Consider the following 23,851-nt stretch of genomic DNA (forward strand, 5'->3'; position numbering starts at 1 on the left):
CTGTGGAAAGTTAAATGGAACAGAAATTCCCTTAAACATTTCGGACCTTGGAATATGTGTGTTTCGGTGAACATTTTTGACCCCCCGTGGGATTGTACATATAAGTCTCGCGAGTGCGTTATTTTCTACGTTTTCAGTATGTCTCACACTGCTTTTGTGACGTGTTAAACAGTTTTTGCTTAGACAGCGATTACGTTTGTAGAGCTACAACAGAGATTTTGCTCGTTTTACACACATTATCGAAGGTTTTGTATGATTTTGAAGAACCTTTAAGATGCAAGATCTGTAAATCATTCTGTTCTTCGGTTCATAGTACAAAGTCATTAATCTCTTACAGAAAGAACAGGGAACGGATAGAAAAAGAACGAGTCAAAAGAGTCAATGGACGAAATCAACGATTAGCTTCGTCGATGGATTTCTCTAAACGTATTCTTCGTCCGGGATTCACAGGTCATTCCAGCAACACCGACGTCCGTCACCGGTGTCAGCAGCATCCAGGCCGTTTCCACATTCACCGCGACGATATATCACACCTTTATCTAGCGTTGAATATCGATCAAGCTATCCTGTCTCTGTCTCGTCGTTTCTTCGATTTCTTCTCTTTATTTCTCCCCAGTGAACAACTTTATTTCTCCCAAGTGAACCACGAGGAACCATTTCGCTAAGCTGGAATCGTTGGCTCGACCGGCGAACAACTTCTAATAACGTTATCAAAAGTTCACGGTTAGAACGGGACGAGTAACGAGAGCGGAAGAGGGGCAGTTTTCTACGGGAAACGCCAATGAAAAGGCGTCTCTCTATTTCCATTGAATAGTGGCACACGCATACCCGATCCGGTTACACGTTTGAAAGGGAAGTAATCACTTACTGAGGGAGGAAGGGTATTTTCGCGATGGCATGCGCTTGAAAAGAGTGGTCTGCCTTCGTGGGAAGGCAAAGGAAGTCGCTACCTGGCGCGATGCTCGTCTCTTCCGGATGGTGGAAGCCCCGAAGCCACAGCCTCCGACAGTACAGGAAATCGACGATCTCTACGATACAAGGCTGACTGGCTCATGCCGCACGCGCTCCTCCAATCGTTTCTCGTGATTCCTTTTCACTTGATTCCCTTCCTCGTGCTTTCTTTATGCTATCTCTGTTTGCTTTATACCGATATCAATAAACATCTGACGGCTTGATAACATGAACGAGCTCAATGATGTTTCCGAGATATACTTTGACTGCTTACTGTATAAGGTGAATTGTCGCATTTTATAGAGTATTGGTGAAAAAGTTTACGATGCGGCAAACTTTGGTGTGACAAAGTGCAGTGATGGTCAAACCTTGTCGTGATAGAAATCACGTATGTATTGTCTGTCGGGAATTGTTGAGAGTTGTATCCTTTTGTTGTTAAGTATTTACGTGTGCATACATTTATGAAAGTGTTTCAATGCTTATCATAGAACATATAATACGAGATATATCTAAAAAGTAATCAGATTTCGATTCTCGGGTATCCGGTTGTATCAATGCTGCGATGCTATTTATGACGCAGTATCTCTACTTTAGCTTTCAGTGTTAATCTGAACTCGATTCAGTTAACACGAGCGATTTCGTAGCGAATTTTATAAAAGTAAGTTTCAGTAACACGTTGTGGAAATATCTGCAACTGCGTCGTATCGTGCAGCGTCTTACACTGCACTCTCTGTAAATGAATCTGGTCAACAAACGTATTCTTGTGGTTGCACAGCCTTCACGCTTCTCACAGTTCAATCCACATCACTATTATTTTTTCGCTTGAGCTTCTTCGAAAGTCAAAAATATTAATAACACGACACCACTTTGAAAATGTGAACAACATCCAAAAGGTTGTAACCGACCAACTGAAAGCAGTTTCGCTAAAAGAATTCCTTCGCTGTTCCCTGGAGTGGGAGAACCGCTTCCGGCGGTGTATAGCTTCTCAGGGGAATTATTTTGAAGGGGACAATGTACATTTTTCATTAAATGACATATAAACATTTCTATAGGACTAATCCCATTACTTTTTCGATACACCTGGTATGTGTTATGCATCAGGTTTTAAAAGTGTCATTAGCTGTAACGAGACACGACTATCGTGATCATATGGATGAAATTTGAAACCAATTCCAAGATATAGTATATGTACAACATGTACCTAATTAATAAGAATTGATTATACAAATACTGAATAAGATCCGCAATTTGATCATCACTGACATGAAAAAGCGTTATTTTCAATCGAATTTCGGACGGCTCATCGATCGAGAGACTCACCTCGTTGAAATATTAACGACGATAAACTATACGTTGACCTGAATTTTCCAATAAAATGTGAACACAACACGGGATAGCATCGTGAAACAATAACACAACTGAATCAACGAATAAGCTGAAATGGTTAGGTTCCGCTAGAAATCTGAGTTACGAATATTAGCTATGTTTGATATTCCCCACTTCGAATAAATAAATCAAAATTTATGTATGCGGAGATTGAAAAAACTTTACCCGTTCGATGTTAAAAAGCGTTACAAATGTATGTATCTCTGTGCAGTATTTTTACAGTTCTGTTTACCGGCGTACGAAATAGAATTCGAATATCGTTGCAACCATAAAAAATGTATCACGCTGAAATCGAAGAGCGTGAGCTTCAAAATGCACTACGCGCAAAATTTTTCTTTTGCCACGAATTTTTGAATTCTTTCGTCGTGTAGATTGGGTTATTCGAGTCAGTCAACTTCCAATATTTTAAAATTCAACCTTGAACTTTGTATAGAAAACTCAAATTTGTTATATATTATGAGACATTATTAATAACTAATACACGTACTACATCGCTGCCTATAAAATATCATAATACATTTAGTCTAAGCAATTCCCACATTCGATGATTCGATGTACCTTCTTGATGATTAACTACTTTCATTATTCCATATTTATAAGAATTATCGATTCTAAAATTCACAAATTTTTTGAACGTTGTGTCGTGTGTTACGGTTCCTTCGTTGTACTTTTAAGCTAATTTATGCGGTAAAAGATATGTAATTATATTTAAATGGGTAAGTGATATACCTACGAAGTGTTACACAAAATCAATGGCATAATTTATTATGCATGCATTTATTATATATAGATTTATAACTAAATTCGGTAAATTCTACCCATTTGGTAACTCTACGTTAGCCTGGTATCGTGAATGTGACAACGAAATCGTGAAATCGTTGTCAGAAAGGACTGGTTAAACTTTTGGAACGGTGTGGATGGGTTCCTGGATTCGCTTGTTTGTTACTTTCGAATGGAATTACACACAGCAGACCGTAAAGCTGCCTGTTCGAACGGCAGGCGAGGACGTATAATTTTATACACGCGACACGTCGTACGCGAATATAATCCTTATTTATAGTCACATCGCGCTGGCACGCTGAAACTTTTCACGGTTCGCCCACGAGGGTTTCTTACACCCTTCGAATGACCAGTAATTCTCGTGAACAACGGTGGCTTTAGTGGAAAAGGCGAGACGTGTGCTGCCTGGCTTGGGGCTCGTAAACCAATGAAAACTAGTCTCGTATGGACACGCTTACGTGTCTTGTTCGCTAATAATTCAATCTTGTTCCTCCGCCACGTGTCGCTTCAATTTGTAGATTATTTCGAAGGCAAAACAAAAGGGCGAAAGAAATATTGATAAATACTCGCCACCTACATATTTCCAGTCACGTAGTTCATTCAAGAATTATTCATCTTCCGACGGATATCTATTTCGTGAATTATGTAATATGTAATTATATTTTCGTCCAGTCTTCTGCTCTAAGTATTTATATCGCCCTTTTGTTAAGGAATTTTGCCAAGTTATTGATCGAAATTGTTTAAATCTTTTTAATTAGAAAAATGTATCATTTTCCTGATAATACATCTTTATTATTCTATTAATAATCGATAATAATAACGACATTAGTTTTCAAATGTTAACATTTCACCTCAATATGTACAAAAATGTAGCAAAATATTACGAATTTTAGAAGGTGAATAATAATCGTTTATACGCAGTCCCGATTCAACGATGAGTGACTATAATTAATAAAAAAATCAATAAAGTATTACTAATAATCCTATTAACAATAATACTAGTCTTTAAGGATTATCATTTACATTAAGCTTGCACATACAATAAATTGCTATGATTTTTAAGGAGCGACTATAGCCATCTACAGCAAGTATACTACGAGCATTCGATGATGGACGATTATAATGACTGGTATTAACGAAACGGATAATCAACTGAACCATATCTGGAGCAATACCGATATTATTTATCTATATGTGTCATGTATTCTGGGAATTGTCTAATTTAAGATGACAAAATGTATAATTTAAAACGATAATAATAACAAAAATGATCACTGTTCTAATTTTCTGCATCCCACTGGTTGTAAATTCAAGTGTCGCTTATTAGGGTTGTAAAATAAATTGTTATTGCGGCGCATTTCGGCCGGTTGTGCATCATCGAAGGATATTTCATTATTTGTACTCGAGTCGCTCGATAACGCTGCATTGATGAATGGGATTCGACTTGAGGCACTAGAATGGCCCATTCATAGTCAGCCATACGGAATGCAGCCTCGCTTAACGCAAGGAGTTGAAACGGTTGTTCGAATTTGCGGTCCGTGGTTACCATCTATTTATCTTGATCACGGATTGCGGTTAAAATATCTCAAAAATGTTGAAATTAATTATTGGATGGGTTCACGGTGCAAAGAATAATCTCAGGTAAAGAGATAGTCAAGTCACTGCGGGTTTGAAACGCTGTCGTAATTTTAAGAAGACGATGATTAATGACTGTATAGCTTTTTATTGGCTTGTATTTTTTTTAAGTATCTTCTAACAAGTAATTACCATCGACATTTTCATTGTATCGATTATGAATATTGCATACGAAATTTTGAAGATCGAAACCTACAAATCCTCAGTTGCATCGAATGAAAAGATTAGGCGTTGTCAGTGTACTCTGTCTAAATATTGTACAATGATGTCTACTTTTTTAAATAAAGCTCGCTTATTAGATTATTTAAACTGCGCTCTATGTGACTTTGCTTTTCTTCTATCGAGGCAATTTTAATCTCTGCGAAGAGGTTATTTTCCATTATATACATTGTAGATGTAACATTAAAAACCTGCCATAATCCTGCGCTGAAGCGAAACTCTAGCGGGTATCACAAAAATTGAGACTGTAGCCTTTTATCATTTTTATATCGAAAGAGAAATACTTTTCAAGTAAAGAATATGAAACGGATAATACAAACTCGAGATAAGAAAAGGGAGTTGGCGATCCGAAATTGATTTCCTCGGAGGCAGCTTTTTAGGCTACGCATACGGATATCGGAAATGCCTGATACAAGAAAAAGGGAAGCGTATCAAATATCGGAAGTTCATGTTCGATCGTAGCAATACGTTTCGCCGACGTAGAAAAAAAATCATTCAACATTCAAAAAATTTATTCAGTCTTACATTTCATGGTTTTCCATATTACATGATTAATACTAAAAATGAACAAACGTTTCCTCAATTTCCATTAACATATTCACACTATCGTAATACTTTCAAATGCTCCAATTCAAAGTTAGTTCAAATTTCCACTGCTTTAATTACACAGCCTTATACTACCTTAGAGAGCCTATTCAATTTTAATTAAACATACATCCTTTCGTTCTAGAAATGGGCCGGCAAGAGCAGACGGCAATGAGAATTCTGCTCGATCGTTCAACCAGAAACTTTAAATAATTCCTTGTCAGAAGAGAATTCTTTGGTTACGGTAGCCGTATGAATCAGCTGGTACATACGCGTTACACGTATGTCGAGGGATTTTCAGTGAGGCTACTCAACGAAATATCCAGTCCGCATCGCATTCACCATGGTGGTTGTGTATACGAATGTGTGCGCGGCTCGGTGTGTACATATCATGGTAAATGCAGCTACTGCATACGCTAGAACAGACCTCTTATGAAACCCATCCGTTCTTCTCTAAATATTTGGGCATTTTCATAAGGGGAGTTTCTACTAAGCCGGCGCCATGACAAACGCGCACTTCTTCGGTAACCTGCGGCCACGTACGTGACTTCCGTGAGAGCAGTCGTGTAATACGCCTATAAAGTGCAAACACCGTCGGTGTGCTTGCGGTTCTAGTGTGCGGTCACGTTGGGACACGTGCAATTTACGTTTTGCCCCTCCCCGATCCGCCCGCTATCGGACGTACATTTCGTTCGACGAGTTATTTGCATTGGATGGAAATGAACTGACTGAAAAAACTCTCTTTCCCTGTTTTACTGTTTGATCTTATACTGGAACTGAAAGGTGTCGCGTCTTTTGTTCGGAACACAAGTACGTAGACAAGTGGTTACGATTATTGCAGAAATATTTTTACGCCGCCTCGTTCTTTTGGAAAAAACGAGAATTTTTTCTGTGTGTTCGTTCATCTTTTTTAGGAGCACATAGAGGACGGAGGGAGGATGCTTTGTCTCGACACTGGTAGAAATTTAATTTGCACCCGCGCATGTTCTATTTTTCTTCTTCGTTTACCTTTTGCTCGACACGAAATTTGTAGCACACGGTGTTTTTGTCGAAAGTGACATTTTGTCGTAGATTTTTCGCGTACTCCTTTTTTTGAGAGGTTCTGTTTTGCAAATTGCTGCCGTTACTGGAATTCTCGGAACGCGGTAGATTCGGTAATAGTTCTCATCGAGATACGGGTAAATAACTTCAATGGAAAAATACGTTGACGAGAAATTAGATTGGATTAAGTTCGTTAATATTTAGATTTTTGTTTTTGTTACTTACCAATTTTAATTGTACGCGGTACACCGTGAGTTCTTGGAACTACTGTCAACAAAGCGATGATGATGACAGCAGCACATTTTGAATCCACGCTAACAGCCATTTTGTGATCTAAGGAAAACACATATTAAATAATTAGTGGAAAATTAATTGGAGATAGTACTATTTTTTTTTCTAGTAGTGCAATATAATGTTAAACTAAATATTTTGCAAAACTATGCTATTTCTCGACAGGTTAGATTCGTCTGATGCAACGAACGTGTGTTTCGTAGACAGTTATTGCAACTAGTCATGAGAGTTACATTTCATTCAACGTAAAATCGTTTTTCATTGCAACGTCACAACAGAGTTTTTAGCGAGAAAGGACCTGCAGAAAAACATAGCGTCAGGTACAATTGCTATTTTGAAGTAAAAGTTGATATCCGCTATTTAAATCTTGTAATGATTCTTGTAATGATTTACGTATTCTTATTTTGTTTTCTCACTTGTTTGTTCGATCTTTTTGCTCGAACTATTTGAGCAAAAGTTTTTAGAGATAGAACTGAAAATTGTCATTTTTTTTGGTAGGTGGTAAAAATATTAAAGAAGTACCTGACCAATTTATTGAAACTTTAATAAAGTTATGAATATTATATTTTCAGATAATTATGTGTTGTATTTTTGTATCGATAATTATGTAATTCAATGTGAACTAATTACGGATGCGAATGAATTTCAGTTATTATTTACTCACTTTCAAAAATACAGTTTTGAATCTTAACCTTTATTAAATAAAGGTATTTATGCGATTAAGTAGTATAATCTTTGATATGTCAGGCAAATACCTATTTTATTAATATAACAATTACTTCTACTTCTTTCTAACACTTTTTGTTAATTTTTCTAGCAATCCACGTCCAAATACTTGAATATGTGAAAAATCTAAATTTATACAATATAACTAACGATTCCTAGATCTTAAGAACTAATTTCAATATTTTAATTTTTCTTCAATTCGAGCAAGATTTGTAAAGGTACAACGAATATTATTATGATTAAAATTTCTCAGTACAATTATTTATCCGTGAATAATTAATTTTAACATTCGATAGCTACACTTTCTGCAAGACAAATAGGAAATAATAATTATCTCCTGGTTTTAATAAATTTGTTTCTGGTAAATCTCAGAAATAAATCTCAGTTTTTCTTTGTGTTCTAAATCGGTCTATAAAATTTCACACACGAAGGCAGAAGCGGAAGAACGTACGACTTGGTGGACGACAGCGCGCGATTTCACGATTCGAGGATTTTTCTGATTTCCGAATTTAAGAGGCATTGAGTACTTGTCACGTACGGTTTGCGTTCGAACTCGAGTGAAATCGGTGCACTCTTGTGTCGATGGAATGCGCGATTTCCCTGGCATCAATCGTTCTGTGTGAAAACCTGTTTGATCGCTCAGAATGATCGCGAAGTATTTCGGGTAAATACGTGACCGCACATTGCCCTCGGTCGTTTGCTTCTTGTCCGGTGGTTTACTTCCTTTTCCAGGATAAACCCTTGATCTCACATTCCAAATTTCTTTCATCATTCTTCCGGTTCTCTCGCATTATATTTCTTATGTTTGTGTTAATTTTGTGATTCATCTCTTAACCATAGACCGTGTAAATTAATTACCTTCACTTGCTATAAATTTATCTAATTTACTGTAGGAAACTTTATCCAATATTGGATTGTATTATTATCATTTGCACTTGTATTCGCAATATGAATATGCACTTGCACTTGCACTTGTACTTGCACTTGTACTTGCACTATGCACCTGTGCTTGCAGAATGCATTTACATTGGCGCTATAAACTTACTCTAACACTTACACCTATATCGTACACTTGTACTTACACTCATGTTTGCACATGCGTAAAGCACTTGCTCCCGAACTTGTACTTGCATTTGGACTAGCATATACGTTGCGTAGCTGCACTTGCACTATTTACTACTTCTATTATGCACTCGTAGTATGCATTTACACTGACACTTCTATTTGAACGTCTACTTATTAGGTTCATACATAATTATGCATAATTGCACGTGTACACACACGCGCGCGCGCACACACACACAATATTTGTAATGTATGCAGTACACGAAATGTGTTGTATGCTTGCAATATATACAATACAATTGAGCAAATATTCACATGATAAAACAACGAAACAAATTGTAATATGTAAAGTTTAGAATGAGGTCTCATTCACTATGATACGTATCATTATTTGCTTGTTAGACGAGCGGTTTCAACCCGGGAGGCGTGGACTATTGGCAGGGGAGGCGGCATAATTTTTTAATGAAATATTAATTTTCATACCATAATATCTACAAATAAATAAAACTTCCTATCGCAACACGCGTATATTTATACCAAAACCTTGTTATTATTTTGTTAATTGTAGTTTCCAGTTTTTTTTTTTGTAATAACGTTCCCATTATTTAAAATGTGTCTATATTATTATATCTATTGAAAGAATAAAAGGTAAGGAGCCGCGGAGTAACATTTCTTTTTCGGGGAGGCATAGCAGCATAAAGATTGTGTAAAGTCGACCAGTTGTGGAGAGACACGATCGCGAGGAAACGCGTCAACGGGAGTCGTAAATTCCCGTTACGATTATAGTAATCGACGCGATGAACAGATCGATCGCCTTATTTCTGTTGGGATAATAGGGGTAGTTGAGTTGGTATAATACTGCGGTTAACAGGTTATAATATATATTTTATTTCCAACCATTGATTTCACTGATTACATAAATATTCGGAGATATTTGTGGATTAGGTTACAATGTCGAATTATAATATTTTTCACAATCAGATTCAAAGTGTTCGACTCGTATAGGTATTAGCAATTTGTCGAGTGGTGACTAAGTTTTGACTCTTTTCAAGTTGGTGTTTGAATATTGACTTCTTCCAAGTTGGTGTTTGACTCTTCTCTCGCTGAGATTTGACTGACTGTTTGCTCTCATGAAATTACGGAGGAAAGCTCGGTGTGGGTGTAATTTTTGAACGAAGAAAGCGGATTCGTTGTTCACACTCTTCGTTAGGAAAAGCAAGGGTAACGATCCGCCATGCCCATTGATTATAGCCAATATTAATGAATGAAGATAAGAGGAGAAACCTTCCTGTCAACGTGGCTCGTGAGTGACTTGTTGATGGTAAAAGTCCGCTTTTTCCGTTAGATTTATAAGGGCGCACAATAAACCTAAGGACTGCTCTAAGGACCATCCGTAAAGCGAAAGTGCTTAGAGGATTAAGTTAAAAGATTCAGTTTATGGTGGGGCCTTACATTTATTGAGTGTCTGAATAAGGGTACGCGGAACCTTGGTGGTCAGAAAACAAGGGACGTCACACGGACCATCTCATGCGACGTAATTGATTGCAAACCGCTGTTAACCGATACAATAAACCCTTAGAAGTGGCAATAGAAAGGCATGTCCCTGGAAATTTAGAAATTTCCAGATCGCATAAACCTTTCTCAACACTGGTACAAGTCTTGAAAATAAAACAAGGCCTTTATACAGGGTGCTCTAATTTTTCCGTCAAACGTTGTCAGTATATTTTATAAGTTTAAACAAGGAAAAAATGTCATAAACATATATTATTGGAAGGATTGTTAAAGAATTGTAACAAAGAAATATATAGGAACGTGCGTTACTACGGTATAAAGTATGAATAGACCAGAAACATTTACATCTAGTAGCAGTGAAAAGGTATTATAATACACCTACAACTCCAGCTAAAATTCCATTTCAAAATGTTCAGCATTACTGTCAATACAAGATTGGCATACAGCAAAAAATTGAATTTATTACTCTTTGAAGTTCTCGTTTATTACTCGTGAAGCTGGAATCATGAAAGTATTACGATACTTTCTGACTACTACTGAATGTAAATATTTCTGACTTATTCATATTTTGTACCGTAGCAACGCACGGTCGTTACCGTTCTTTTCATATATCGCTTTTTCCTATATTTCTTTAACAATGCTCCCAGTGATATGTGTTCATATGACTTTTTTCTCTCGTCTTAACTTACAGAATATGCTAACAACGTTTGACCGGGAAACGCTGCGACACCCCCAGTATAAGGATTTGACACATACAGAACCTTTAAAATTACTTCCAATCTAGGAATCGAACTTTCGGATCTTTAGAATTAGCATTTTTGTGCACAACTTTCGAAAAGTTTGAACTACGTACAAATCAGAACTTTGAATTAAGCAAGAACTTTACAAGTTGAACTTTCTGAACTTCGGACTTTAAGACTTTGTGAATTGTTGGAACTTCCGAATTTTATATCTATAGTTTAGAGTCAGAAATCGTAAGACGAGCAAACTGGAAGCTTGGCTTGCGATCCGTGCGCTGCAACGACGCGTAATCTGAAGCGGAACCTGCCGGAATTGCAGCACAGTGTAAATTTGAATGTTTCAACTGCGAACATTTCACGGTGGAAAACGACCAATGGTTTTAATGTCGGTTATTTAACGACGAGATCGCGTGACAAGTTTCCTCCGCGGCTGACGTTCTGACCCTCTTAAAAATAACGAATGGCACCAGTGCCGCTCGTTGGTTGAACCCGTTCGCTTAGAGTTTGTGTTCATGAAACGTATATAGGTAGCCGGAAACCCGTCCCGTCCGACGAGTCTGAATGGAACAAATTGAGGTAATTCATATCCGTAGTGCGCGCAAACCGGGCCGATCCAAACATTTCACGCGATTTTTAATTAAGTAATGAAATCCACGATTAAAAGGTTCGCGGAAGAGCAGATCCAGGCTATTCCTAGGGGAGTTGATATTTGAAAGCGAACTGCATCTATTGAATGAAAGCATTATAGGAACTGCAATCACGTGGAACATAGAGAATCTTTTAATCGATTTAAAATTTATCAAAACGACTGCAAACGGTTGAATGCGAGCTGCGTGCTTGTCGAACCTCGCCCTTTCATATTTTCTAGCATTTTCTTCTCTTTTCGTATTTAATCTGTATTCCTTTGTTTTATTTGCAATGCATTAGATTGTGTAATAGATTCGTTCGTATTTCTTCAAAAAAGCATATCTGTAACATTGATTTACGTAATATATATAATATATAACGATATGTGTACTATTTTGTAGGTAGATCAGGTAACTTATTTATCCTGTTCTTTCAAAGTCTTCGTCCATTTATCAAAAAATATAATGCATATTTTTACATTCTTCAGATTATTTAGTGATTATGTGTAAAGAAATTGGAAAAGGATATTATTACTTTAAAGTTATATGCTATTACGTAGTTTGTGTAGAAGTTTCCTAAAAATATTTTTAATTTTTATCATGTTGACATTAACGAGTTGTAATCGCACAAAAAGAAAACGTCCGAGTGCGTGAAATGGATTAAGGATGTGCAGGAAACGCGTCAGAGTTTGCATTGTCGATTATTGAAAGCCGGCTGAAAACAACTTCCGTGTTCTCGTCGAAAGTTAAATGAATTAACGCAGTCAAAAATTTATTTTCTCCGGACAAATCGTGCATTTTACGTTTCGATGAGAGTTACATTTCGATAATACGATTCAGGTCGGTTTCCCCACAGAACAATGTGTTCGGAAATTTAACAAAAAATCATCACTTTAATTGAAAACGTGTAAACCGTTTCGCAAAATTGTTTCGCAATTTTTCCTAAATTTTATTTTATGTCGATATGATATTAATATTCGACACCACCTGTACTTGCACAATATTCCCAAAAATATGCAATAAATGCAGAATATTGAGACTTATTGATATAATGAGTAATTAGCTGTCTCGATACTTTTACGATATCTGCGAAACCTATAGTTGCATCAAACATCACATAATTTTTATATCTACTTTTAGTCTTCATTCCAAATTTTGTCGATATAATTATGATAATCGTGCCTCATTACAATCTAAATGAAACTTCAAAGTGTTTCGCATAACACATATATTATATTGCATAGAAGGTGTTCAAATACTTTCGTGAGCCACTGTAAACTACAAAGAAAATTCAAAGTGAAAGTTAATGCCGAAGTTTGAAACCATTTGTTTGATTTCGATTGGATGCTTCAAAACGAACTTTCCTGTCCTCACCGATGGAAACGGAAGGGGCCATTTATTTAACAGAAAAGTTGGCCATTCACGAGTTTTCTGTACTTTGGCGAAAAATACCGGCGAATTGATTCGAGCTCGAGCGAAAGAAGGTCAAGATGAAGAAAGCCCGACAGGCGATCTGAACTGGGTGCGATTTTTATCGGATACAGAAACACCCTCGGTCACCCTTTGGCTCGTTGAAAATCTGTGTCAACCTTCATTAAAGTCGCTGTTCCGTCGGTAGGGAGCTGTTGGGCACTGTAATGATCTGCGAACGGTGAAATTCATTCAATTGACACTTTTCAACCCCCTCGAGTCTTTTGCTTCCTCTTGGGTCATTGCAATGCCGCCGGCCACATCAAGTATGTCGACGACCATTCGTATCTTATCGTAATTATCATCGGCTACATTTGTTCTTCAATAGTTGTTTTCAAGTGAGAGCATCCTGTCGACACGACCGAATTCGGTATTCGCGAGTATTCACGAGTGAACGAGACGGATAACGTGAATCAATGATTCTATGTGAAATTGTGGAGAATCCGTTATGTACATGTAGATTAGATACATGTATAATGTATATAGGTTGGATATGGAGTATTAGGAAACTAGAGTTGTGATTTGCAGGCTTGGAGAATTGAAATGTCAAATCTAGAATCCACACATTGGAGAATTTGTGACGGAGCTCGAAAATTAAGACAATTTTGATAAATTATTGCTAATAACTAGACTGTGGATATTTATAGATTTTTAGGAAATTCAAGGTTCCAAAAATCTACAAAATGCTATTGTAGGAATGTATAAAATAAGCAAAATACAAGGAATACATATTGCAATATGTAATAGACGAAACAAATTTCTATTTAGAGCCTATTTCTTTAATTATGTTCATAAAATATAAAATTACATAAACATTCACAATCAACTAGTAGGAACACTATCCTTTTTAGTTAAAATATTGGTTCAGAAAATTACGATTATTGTTCTCCTTAATTAAAATGTCCTTTGTTCATTTTTGAAGAACAAATATAATTCGTTCAAATATTTCAAGTTCTTCGTTTTAACTTTGAAATAAAGTTACGTTATACAGGTTGTTACAGAGTAGCGATCACGTATTTCAAAATTGAACGAAGAAAAACGAACACTTAAACTTAATGAAAATCTTAATTTAAAGAGGAGAATAGATCAGTAGAGAAAGGATAGCATTAACTGTTGACAATAGGTGCAAGATACATCGCAGTTATTGGAATATTTCATTTAATTCTTTAATTTAATCCTAAACATCTACTCAATTAAAGGATTTTTAATAATTGCTTCTTTTTTCTGATATGATACGTATTATAAAACGAGCTGCACTCCATTTAATTAATTGTGATTGAGATTCTTGCCTAAATTACGAGAAAAAACGTTTGTTCTCTGTAATTTCGCTCATATTATTCGTATATGTACATATACATTTTTCCAACATATTTCAAGTCGTGGATTAAAGTAGGGCAGAGTTTTATTAATTTAGCCATGTATCTCTCTAAAAGGAACAACGTAATTATTCCACTCGCACTATCGAAATAACAAGAAAAATTCTTTTCACGTGAAATAAATTAACGGTATTCATTTCAATGCATACCCAACGATCTAGCAAGCGTATAATCATAATTCCATCGTTCGTTATCGATGATTAATTCCTGAAATTTTTCAATGCCTTTTATCCCTTGATTTATTACATTATACGTATACAGTATGAAGGGGTAGTCTGATAAAATTAATGCTTGCATCTCATATTCTCGTTGATTCGTCTTTCGCTACTTATACTACCGTTCGAAAATATCCGGATATTTTAGCCGATTGGTGACAAAACTAGATGAGTGATGATAAAATATACAAATTAATAACTAGCTAATGGTTAAAAGCAATATTTGTTATTTAAAAACTGATCAACGGTATGTTAACATTGAATATGCGATTCATAAAGAATTCTGTCAGGCTATTTTTTTTTTTTTTTTTTGGTTATTTTACAATTTGTCCTTGCGGACATTTGGTAAAGTGTTATATCTTGTTGGTGAAGAAAAAAAATATAAATAAAAAATAATATAGCATGTGGGCGGCTACCCCCAGCGGGGTGCCAGCTTCGTTTTTTTTCTAAGTTATATCTTTTATGATGTCAGGCTATTTTGATAGAAATTTTGTTAAACAATTATTTTTTTTTACACCCTAACGTGTTTCATACTTGCAGATGCCAGTATTTCATTCTACATCTACTACTCTTTTAAAATAAATGTAATCATATAAAAATATAATAATATAGCAGAATAATAACACTTTGTCACCGCTGCATGCATCCAGCAGTGGCATCGATACCAAGCAGTTAACGATGTACGGAATGTAATCATTATTTATCAACACATAGTTCTTACTTGTGATTTTGTAATTAAATTACATTTTATTCAAAACAGGTGAGTGTAGAGATGCTTTTAACCGAATACCATTGTACCAAGCAATGTATCTTGATGAAAACGTAACTGGAATCGATGTGTAAGATACACGTGGGAATGAAAGTGAATCGAACCATATCAAGAAACAAATTCGATGTTACCCTCTGGGTGCAGCCAGTTATTGCTATGATTGCGTCGATTTTTTCGTTCTCTTGTGCTCTCTTAATTGCTCGTTTCCTTTTATTTCGAATTTTAGAGTCTCGACGAAATTGAAGTTTTCCGCATTTATAGAGAGGAAATTTTTCTTGTTCCTCAATTACGTGTTCCCGTTTTGGAACTTGAAATTGCCAGTCGATAGTTGAACGAGCATTGTGCTTCTAACGCATTCTTCGTGCTCCACCGACATGTTCGAGTGGCTGAAGTTAATTGCAGTATTATTCGTGAAATGTCTGTGCGCTTCCTTTCCTTTGATAAAACTTGAATGCTGGTAGAATGACTATCGTTCCATGTTGTAGGTTTAGTTATGGAATGGGGAAGAAAGAAATACGGTTTTATTTAACTAAACCCACATCGCGTGTTTGACGACACGAACGTCGATGACATAAATTTCGACTATAAAAAAAATAGTGTGTTTCCTTTGAAATATCGTAAAATATCAAACGTATCATAAATAAATACATTGTATAAAGAAATCTATTTCGATCATTAGAATTTTTCTTTGGATTTTAGTGTTATACCGAGCATATTAAAGTCAAATAAGTTTCAAAAAATTGATCGTAATTATTGTCATGATAAAGTAGAAATTGAAACTGGCTGCGTCACATAAATTATGTACTTCTTACCCCTATCGTTTAAATAACGATTTCAGTCATATATCACGCGATATAACACGAGAAAACTAACGGAAAGATAACATAGCTGTATTACTACAAACAAGGACAAATGGCAAAAGAAAGTGAAGAAAGTTCTCGGTGAAACATTCGTTATGAGTTATGACTTAAAATTCAATTTCTGATCGAAACTTTTGGTAATTTTGATTCGATGTTAGTTTAACAACGCGATTGTTCCTGGCATAGCCAACAGAGTTGCGATAAGTTTCATCGAGATAATGACTCTGTATTGTGTGCATTACTTCTATAGAGAAAAGGCAATTTATTATTATACGTACTTGACTGATATTAAATTCAGAAATTTAATAAACTAGCATTAATAATTCTATTAACTTCTACTAATTATTATACACTAAATTAGTTCATATTTCGCAGAAGAAAATTTTCTCCTTCAAGAGCGACTCAACGAAACGGGGGAGTCGAAAGAAAAGGATATTCGGTGAATTTCGATTGTAAACAAAACCGCAAATCCGTACTAAGCGTTTTCCTTTCCAAGAGCATAAAGCGTTGCAAACGCTGCCATATTCACTGTGCTTGACATCAAAGGACTACTTTCACGCTCTTTTCGCGCTCTGTGTACTTTGTCGCAGGACAGCCGTAGAGAAACGGCACGCGGCTGACTAGAAACTTGTTAAAATTGCTTTATATCATCCACTCTTTCGTTTTTCACTAATCCTCTATCCTTCACTGCTCGTTCCAAAGAAATTATAACCAATAATATGCGATTCTTCGAAAAATCGTTTAATTAATTATCGTTTTATTCATGGCCAATTTTATCGAAAACGGATTTTGCGTATAATAATCTCGATCAAAATTAATAGTAACAAGAAGAAAAAATTAAGTTTCAATGCAATGTTGATTTAATGTTACATCGATATTTAATTAAACAATGAAATAAATGACGATATGATTTCTCAATTCATAAATTTTATTTATGATGAAAATCTCCCATGGGTATTGAAACAATATCATTTAAAAGGACGCTGAGTTTATTAGTAACGTATAATTATTTATACATTACATCGAATCAAGGGCAACGGTAAGCCGACTATCTTTGTAGCAATTAAAAAATAATTTTGTTTATTACCTGCGATACGTCGTATCAGCGTGAAATTACGTTTGAAATCTAATCAAATCGCTGGGCAGTATTGTTATCGGAATGTTTTTGCAGGAAAGGCACAACAATACAACGGCTTGTAGAGAGATCGATATCCAACCGACTCGTCGAATATTACAGATATTTTTATCGTTTCGAGACCGAACTAACAATCGTACTTTTATTGTTGTCGACAAGGCGGCGCACGACAAACACAGGTCCATTTTTGCGTTTCATAGAGACTTCCTAAAAATGCCAGTGAAAGGTCTAAAATTGCCGTGAAATTTCTACCGTTTTCAAACCTTTGGCAGTGCCATTCGCAATATTTTTCTTGTCAAGTCAGGCCCCAAAGAGTGTTACTCGGCACGTTTGCCTACGCTTTCCAGCTATTTTCTCCCGCGATCGATATTAAATCTTACGCATTGTTCCGAAAACTGGCTGTGCCATTACAACAATACCGTTTGCTCATACGAGTCGAAATTTACGATAATAGGGGCTGCGATGCAACATTGTTACAACGAGTATTGTTGCATTGCGGCAAATCTCTTTTCTCTGCTGTTCTCGCATGCCGGTCCTTTGTCACGTTCAATGTTTGGAAATGAGATTTCGCAAGATGTCAGAGCAATGTCTGCAATTTTGGCCAACAATCGCGTAATGTGTTTCGTTCTTACGGAACGAACGTTCTCTTTCAATATTTACTTGTTTACTCCGAAACATGGGAGCAACGTGATTAATCTAGTCTGGCTATATTGCCATAATTACATTTTTTTTATTCGCTTTACCGGCCAAGATATACTATCTTTCGATTCGCAATTGACAAATTAAGTACATTGCATACTATTACATAATCAAAAGATACAAGTATTACATTGATGGATCTTTCTGTACGAATACTCGATACTGTTCATAAGTGCTAGGACATTTATACGAAACGTGATAATTAACGTAAAGTATCAATCTGATATGATGATCAAGTATAGATTTGAAACAACTAATCGACTAATAAAAATTTTATATTCATGCATGGTTGCGATTCGATATACGTTAGTTCACGAAAGTATACGATTACTTGTGAAAATTTGCATGATATGATATGATTTCGCATGATACGATTATCATGATCGAAGTTTGAAACAAATCCAAGTTTACGATACGGACAGCAGATCTGCTATTTTTGAAAAGTTAGAATTTTTCCACATTGCACAGTATAAAGTTTACGATTCGGACTACGTCGACGATTTAATTAGCATTTTAAGCGCTTGACGGCTCCGCTCAGTAGCGGACGTATATAGCGGAAGTAACGACGTGTCGTAAACTTATTCACGGTACCAAATGAGAATTCGACAATTATCAGACGATATCATCAACGGTATTTTGCGCTATGCACCCTCGACCAGGTACACACAAGACGTACCACTTGCGAGACATCCACGACATTTCGACAGTCAGGACACGTTGACGAAAACACACCCCTAGATCAAACAACGCTTCAAAAGACGCACTTCAAGAGACACTTCAAAAGAGACTTCGAAGTAGACACTACTTTGAAATCACAATCATACTAGGAGACTTCAAAATCGCAATCATTCTAGAAGACTTCAAAGTCACAATGATACTAATACTTCAAAATAAAGATCCAACAAAATCATAATCATATCAGAACTCCTAATGAACCTTCCACCTTGGGCGATAATATCGTTCAAGGTTCGCGACACCAACCAAACAATTACAATTTAACTGATAGCCAACTACTAGTTGAGAGGTCGCAACAAAAGCATTTATTGCAAACGTACGTTTAAATTAAATTCACAAAATTATTTAAACGACCAATTATTTATTTTATAATAAAAAGTTTAAGGAAACTGTTCATACTGTGAATTTTTATAAATTACTAATTCTAAGTATATGTTTGAAGTAAACCTTATAACCAGTATAATCATGGCCCATTACGGTGCTATCGAAATTTCAAAATGTTTTGTATGACACATACAACGTGAACATAAAAATTGTCTACGCTAAATATTCATTTACTTTCGCGAGCCGGTGTATGATCGTAGATATATCTAGGACCACTTAAATTTTCTTGATTATCTTCTTCCAATATATTCGTGAGGGTGTAAAAAGAAACATGAAAATCAAGAGATAGCAGTCCCAGTAAACAATACACTGCCTAATTTACTTTTCACCTATAAAAATTAAACTGCAGAGAAGATTACAAAAAGGAAAGGGAAAAAAGGGTGGAACAAGAAAATATCCCAGCCATGGGAACTGCCGGTTAAAAACAGGTGGCCGATACGCTCACGACCATAAAGTCGACTCTTCTTTTTACACAGCAGAGAGTTCAGCTAGCGTGAGATACTCGCGTTCGATCGAGGCTCGATTCGAGCACTGGACTAGAAACGGCCAACACAGCACAGCAAGCCATTGGTCTCGATTCGAGCCCTTCTGACCACTGCTACCCTTCGCAGAAATTGAATCGAATATCGGACTTTAGGTTCGTCGAGCAACCTTCACTGGAAATTCAAGTCCTCCCCTTTCGCATTGCCTGGATTATGAATATCACGATTTCTCGTGGCCGCAAAATCAGAGGAAAAACACCGGTCGTACGACGAGAGAACGTACGAGGGCGTCTCGAATGCTGCCGATTCGAAAGAGTGAAATGGCAAGGGGGCACGAGTTCACGGAGAATTTCTAGAAGCTTTCGATCTTTACGGTTACGGCCAGCTACGCCGAGTGAATTGTTACAATGCAACGAGGGAAATTGGAATTAGCGATGTCAGCGGACATGAAAACAACAGAACGCGAGAAATTAGAATGTTCCAATTAGCCGGGGCGCAACGCACGGAAACTGGCTTCTAACGCGGATAAAGTCGAAAATAATTGGAATAGGGGAAGAGTTCTCCGCTTATATGAATTTTCAGTTCCTACGGAAGAACGAGCAATTCGCGGCAAATTTTTTCTTATTTGTGTTAGAAATACGTAATTCGAATTCTGCTGAGCAGCTAGATACCGCGCAAGTTATGTATATGGCCTGTAAATTCAAAGATCAAGCTAATTTTTGAAAAGTAATTTTAAGTCTAAAGCTTGATCTCTTCTGTGAGTTTTCTGAAACTGATCTTTTAAAAGTTCATTGTTTCGTTGGTATTAACTGTTCCAAGTTCCTTTCCAATTAGAAAAATCTAAAATCATCATGATACACTTTGAGGGATCTTATCCTTCTCGTAAATAATTAACAAATTCGGTTTGTTCCAGTTCTTGTTTCTCTCTTCTTTCATCGCTTTAATGATTCGTGAAAGGGAAACGTAAAATTTGTTATGCGTTTTTATGAAGATCTTATATAATCAATTTTATATAATCGTGTTCAATAAAACGTATATGATACCACAAATACTAAAAGACGGAGAATCAATTGCAAGAATTAATCAATGATACAAGAAACCTAAAATTGACGCAGATGTGCTCTTTTCATTGAATCTGTCAATTCTATAAAACATTATTTTTCAAAAAGGCTTTGATAAATACCGATTCATCGTAGCTTCGTAATCTGTCGTTTTAATCACGATCATGCCTCTGCATTCCACACTGCTAACACCAGAAAATTGTACAGACCTCCAATAATTTCCATTAACAAAGAAAACTGTTGGTTTCATAAATTTCACAACAAATTCTCACCAAGTTCTCCGATCGATTCGATCGCTCTTTCCCATTCTTTTATTGATCAATAGATACGTTATTACGAGGCTCAAGTCCTTTCGTCGACAATTTACATTTACCCGATCCGTAACTAGCCTCCCCGTGCTTATAAGATATCGATAGGCTATAAATTTATCGGTAATAGTAGCTCTAGATGCGCCACTTACGGGCCAAACTAGAGCTTAATTGCAGCTGAACTCAACATAATTGCCGAGTCGAAGGAACGAGCGAGGAGAAGCTCGGCTGAACGAGTACGGAGAACGGGGCTCGGATATTTCCCCAGAATTACGTGGATCACGATCGTTAAAAAGGCAGATGTCGAGTGTCGGTGTTGTTAAAGACGTACTGACGGCCTCGTTTCGATACGATCGGCGCGATCGAGTGAAAACTCGCAGTTATCGACAGACTGGTGTTCTGGCGCCTTTCGATGAATCTTCACGAGTATCTGCCACGATTTTTCCTGTTTCTTCAATGCCATTCTATTGTATCACTTCTAGCTTGTTTATTTCGAAAGTGTTAAATACTCGTCATTCTAAATTTTATTCCGAAGAACGAAAGGAAGAAATATTTCAAATACTCGGTAATGATTGTGGCAAATAAAAGTAATCTGAGGGTGAATCGTTTATTCGTTGTTAGATGAAATTTGTATTGAAAAATTTTTCGTTAAATATCGCGTGTCATGAATCTGCCACGAGCATTTTTTTGTTAACAAAGCGTTGGTGTATCTCGCTTTTACATCGAATGAAACTTTTTGCACAAAACGTTATTCTTTTCAAGCGAAATTTCACCAACTGTATCAGCGATCAAGTGAAATCGTTTTGTCCGATCTGTTCTTTTAATCTGCACCAACATCGAGACCAGATTTTCTGCATGATAAATCGCAAACAATATAATCGCGGTCCAATGAAATTTCGTTTCTACCCGAATGAAACTGTATTCACATATTCCATCCAACGAACATTATTCTGTTACACTCAATGTAACTAATAAAACAATAAGAAATATTATTTCTTTATTCTTAATATCATTATATTATTATATAATTGCTTAGTATTCTAGCTATACCACAAATACGTAGTTACATATCACAGTACCAAATTTTACACATCAAATAAACTTCGAGTAGATTGAAACGAACAATTTTTTATTTCATTCGATAAAACTAATAAAATAACAAGAAATATGTATTTTCCATTACATAGAACTCGAAGCTCACTTCAATTACCCCACGAATATATCCAAATACGAATTCCAAACACGAAACCAGAAAGCAAAAGAGACACTTACCTAATTACTTGCAGTCATTCATACACCGCGGAACACGCGGCTCCTTTCATCCTTCCATTTCTGACCGTGTGTTCAATTCGAATATGAACGAACCAAGAATATTCACCGCGTCTCGATTTCAGCCCCAGAAGATTCTCGAACAGCGAGACACCTCGGACAGCTACGGGAAATCAATGGGATGGTGGAGTATCGCGTTCGGTGGCCTCGCTACGAACTGATTTAAATTTAGCATGGACCAGCCTAAATACACAGCGACCGACGTCGCCCGTTTCGACTCGCCCCGAGAAATACCTCAACACGCGTCGCGATTCTCCTCGTGCGCATCCGAGTTTATTCATTCGTTCGATTTTCTTTTCGTTGTTCGATTAACGTTCGGGTTCACGGGCGTCTCGATCGAATTAACAAGGCACCGAATTACAGAGGGGAATTGCAAAATTCGATTAAAAATTCCCTTGCCGGAGGCACTCCAATTATGAAACTATTATGCGGTCGAAATGCTTTTAGTTGTTGAACGTAAAATTACCGAGTCATTGAATTATAAACTGCGCCGGGGCTTTTTGCGCAGCTGCGAAACTACAGATACGCAAGAAACCGCGAGAAGCGGGAAATTAATTGGACGCCACGTGGATGTGTTACGACACATATTTATTTTCGTCAAATTCACCGGTTTCGTAGAGTGAGGCTAAGAGCGCATTCATTGGGTCGGCTAAGTAAGACGAGACAAACGTGACGAACGAATGCAGATAAATTTTGGAAAATGATAGGAATAATGAGACGTGTGAACTGAATCTTGATAATGAGGCTCGAGAATGAGTAGGTGTGTATTTTGCTCAATCGATTTAAGGTGTTGAAATGTTATACTCCGAAAGAAAAATGGTAGTATTTCATCCTTGAATGTTGTGCACTACATTCATCGGGCGTAGAAAGAATATGAAATTGAAAGTAGAAAGCTGGACTCATAAAATGTAGCTCGAATGTGTCACAAACGCGAGGAGGGCAGAACGAGGAAAATGAAAAACTGTAGGAAAAATGGAGGCCTTCCCAACGAATCTATAAAATGTTTGAAAAATGGCGTATAGTAATACCGTAATAAACATAAGAATGAAATGTGGCCGAGAATTTCATTATGAACACCCCGTATATCAAGCAATGCATCTAAACGTATGTGCTTCTCAAGAGTGCATAACCTAAAAAGGATTTTACATTTTACCATCTATTCTTACGTTCAAACCTCTCGACGCTCGATAAACCGAGCTTTCAACTCAAAATCCTGACATTTCACCGGTGTGTGAAAATAAAATTTTTATCGCTAATCAGGTCAAAAAGCAGTCGTTCGGGCAGTATCGATCTCAAAATGAAGATCACGCGAGGAAGGCATAAAAATGAATTGGAATTTTAAATTCTTCTCATATAAAAAAGAAATATAACTTATAATGTAACATCGTATAAATGAAATGACTTAATAATAATATTGGGTTGTGACATAAATTTGTCCAGTACAATATATGCGATATGTTTCGTTCACTTG

The 23,851-nt window shown here is 36.5% G+C and overlaps 1 protein-coding gene across 2 annotated transcripts in view; it reads right to left on the bottom strand.

The window, feature by feature from the left end:
• Positions 1-23,851, bottom strand: part of LOC132910479 (glutamate receptor ionotropic, kainate 2-like) — a 153,582-nt gene that overhangs the window by 48,192 nt on the left and 81,539 nt on the right. Inside the window, exons 1-2 of one of the 2 annotated variants that reach the window (XM_060966212.1) lie at positions 22,324-22,807; positions 6,823-6,930 (exon numbers count right to left, since the gene is read on the bottom strand). In XM_060966212.1, the coding sequence (XP_060822195.1) occupies positions 6,823-6,922 (100 nt within the window). In that variant the 5' untranslated portion in view covers positions 6,923-6,930; positions 22,324-22,807. Of the gene's footprint in view, positions 1-6,822; positions 6,931-22,323; positions 22,808-23,851 lie in introns of those variants that run through there. The other variant, XM_060966213.1, reaches the window with a different exon arrangement.

Source organism: Bombus pascuorum, chromosome 9 (genome assembly GCF_905332965.1).
Source record: "Bombus pascuorum chromosome 9, iyBomPasc1.1, whole genome shotgun sequence".
NCBI classification, from domain to species: Eukaryota; Metazoa; Arthropoda; class Insecta; order Hymenoptera; family Apidae; genus Bombus; species Bombus pascuorum.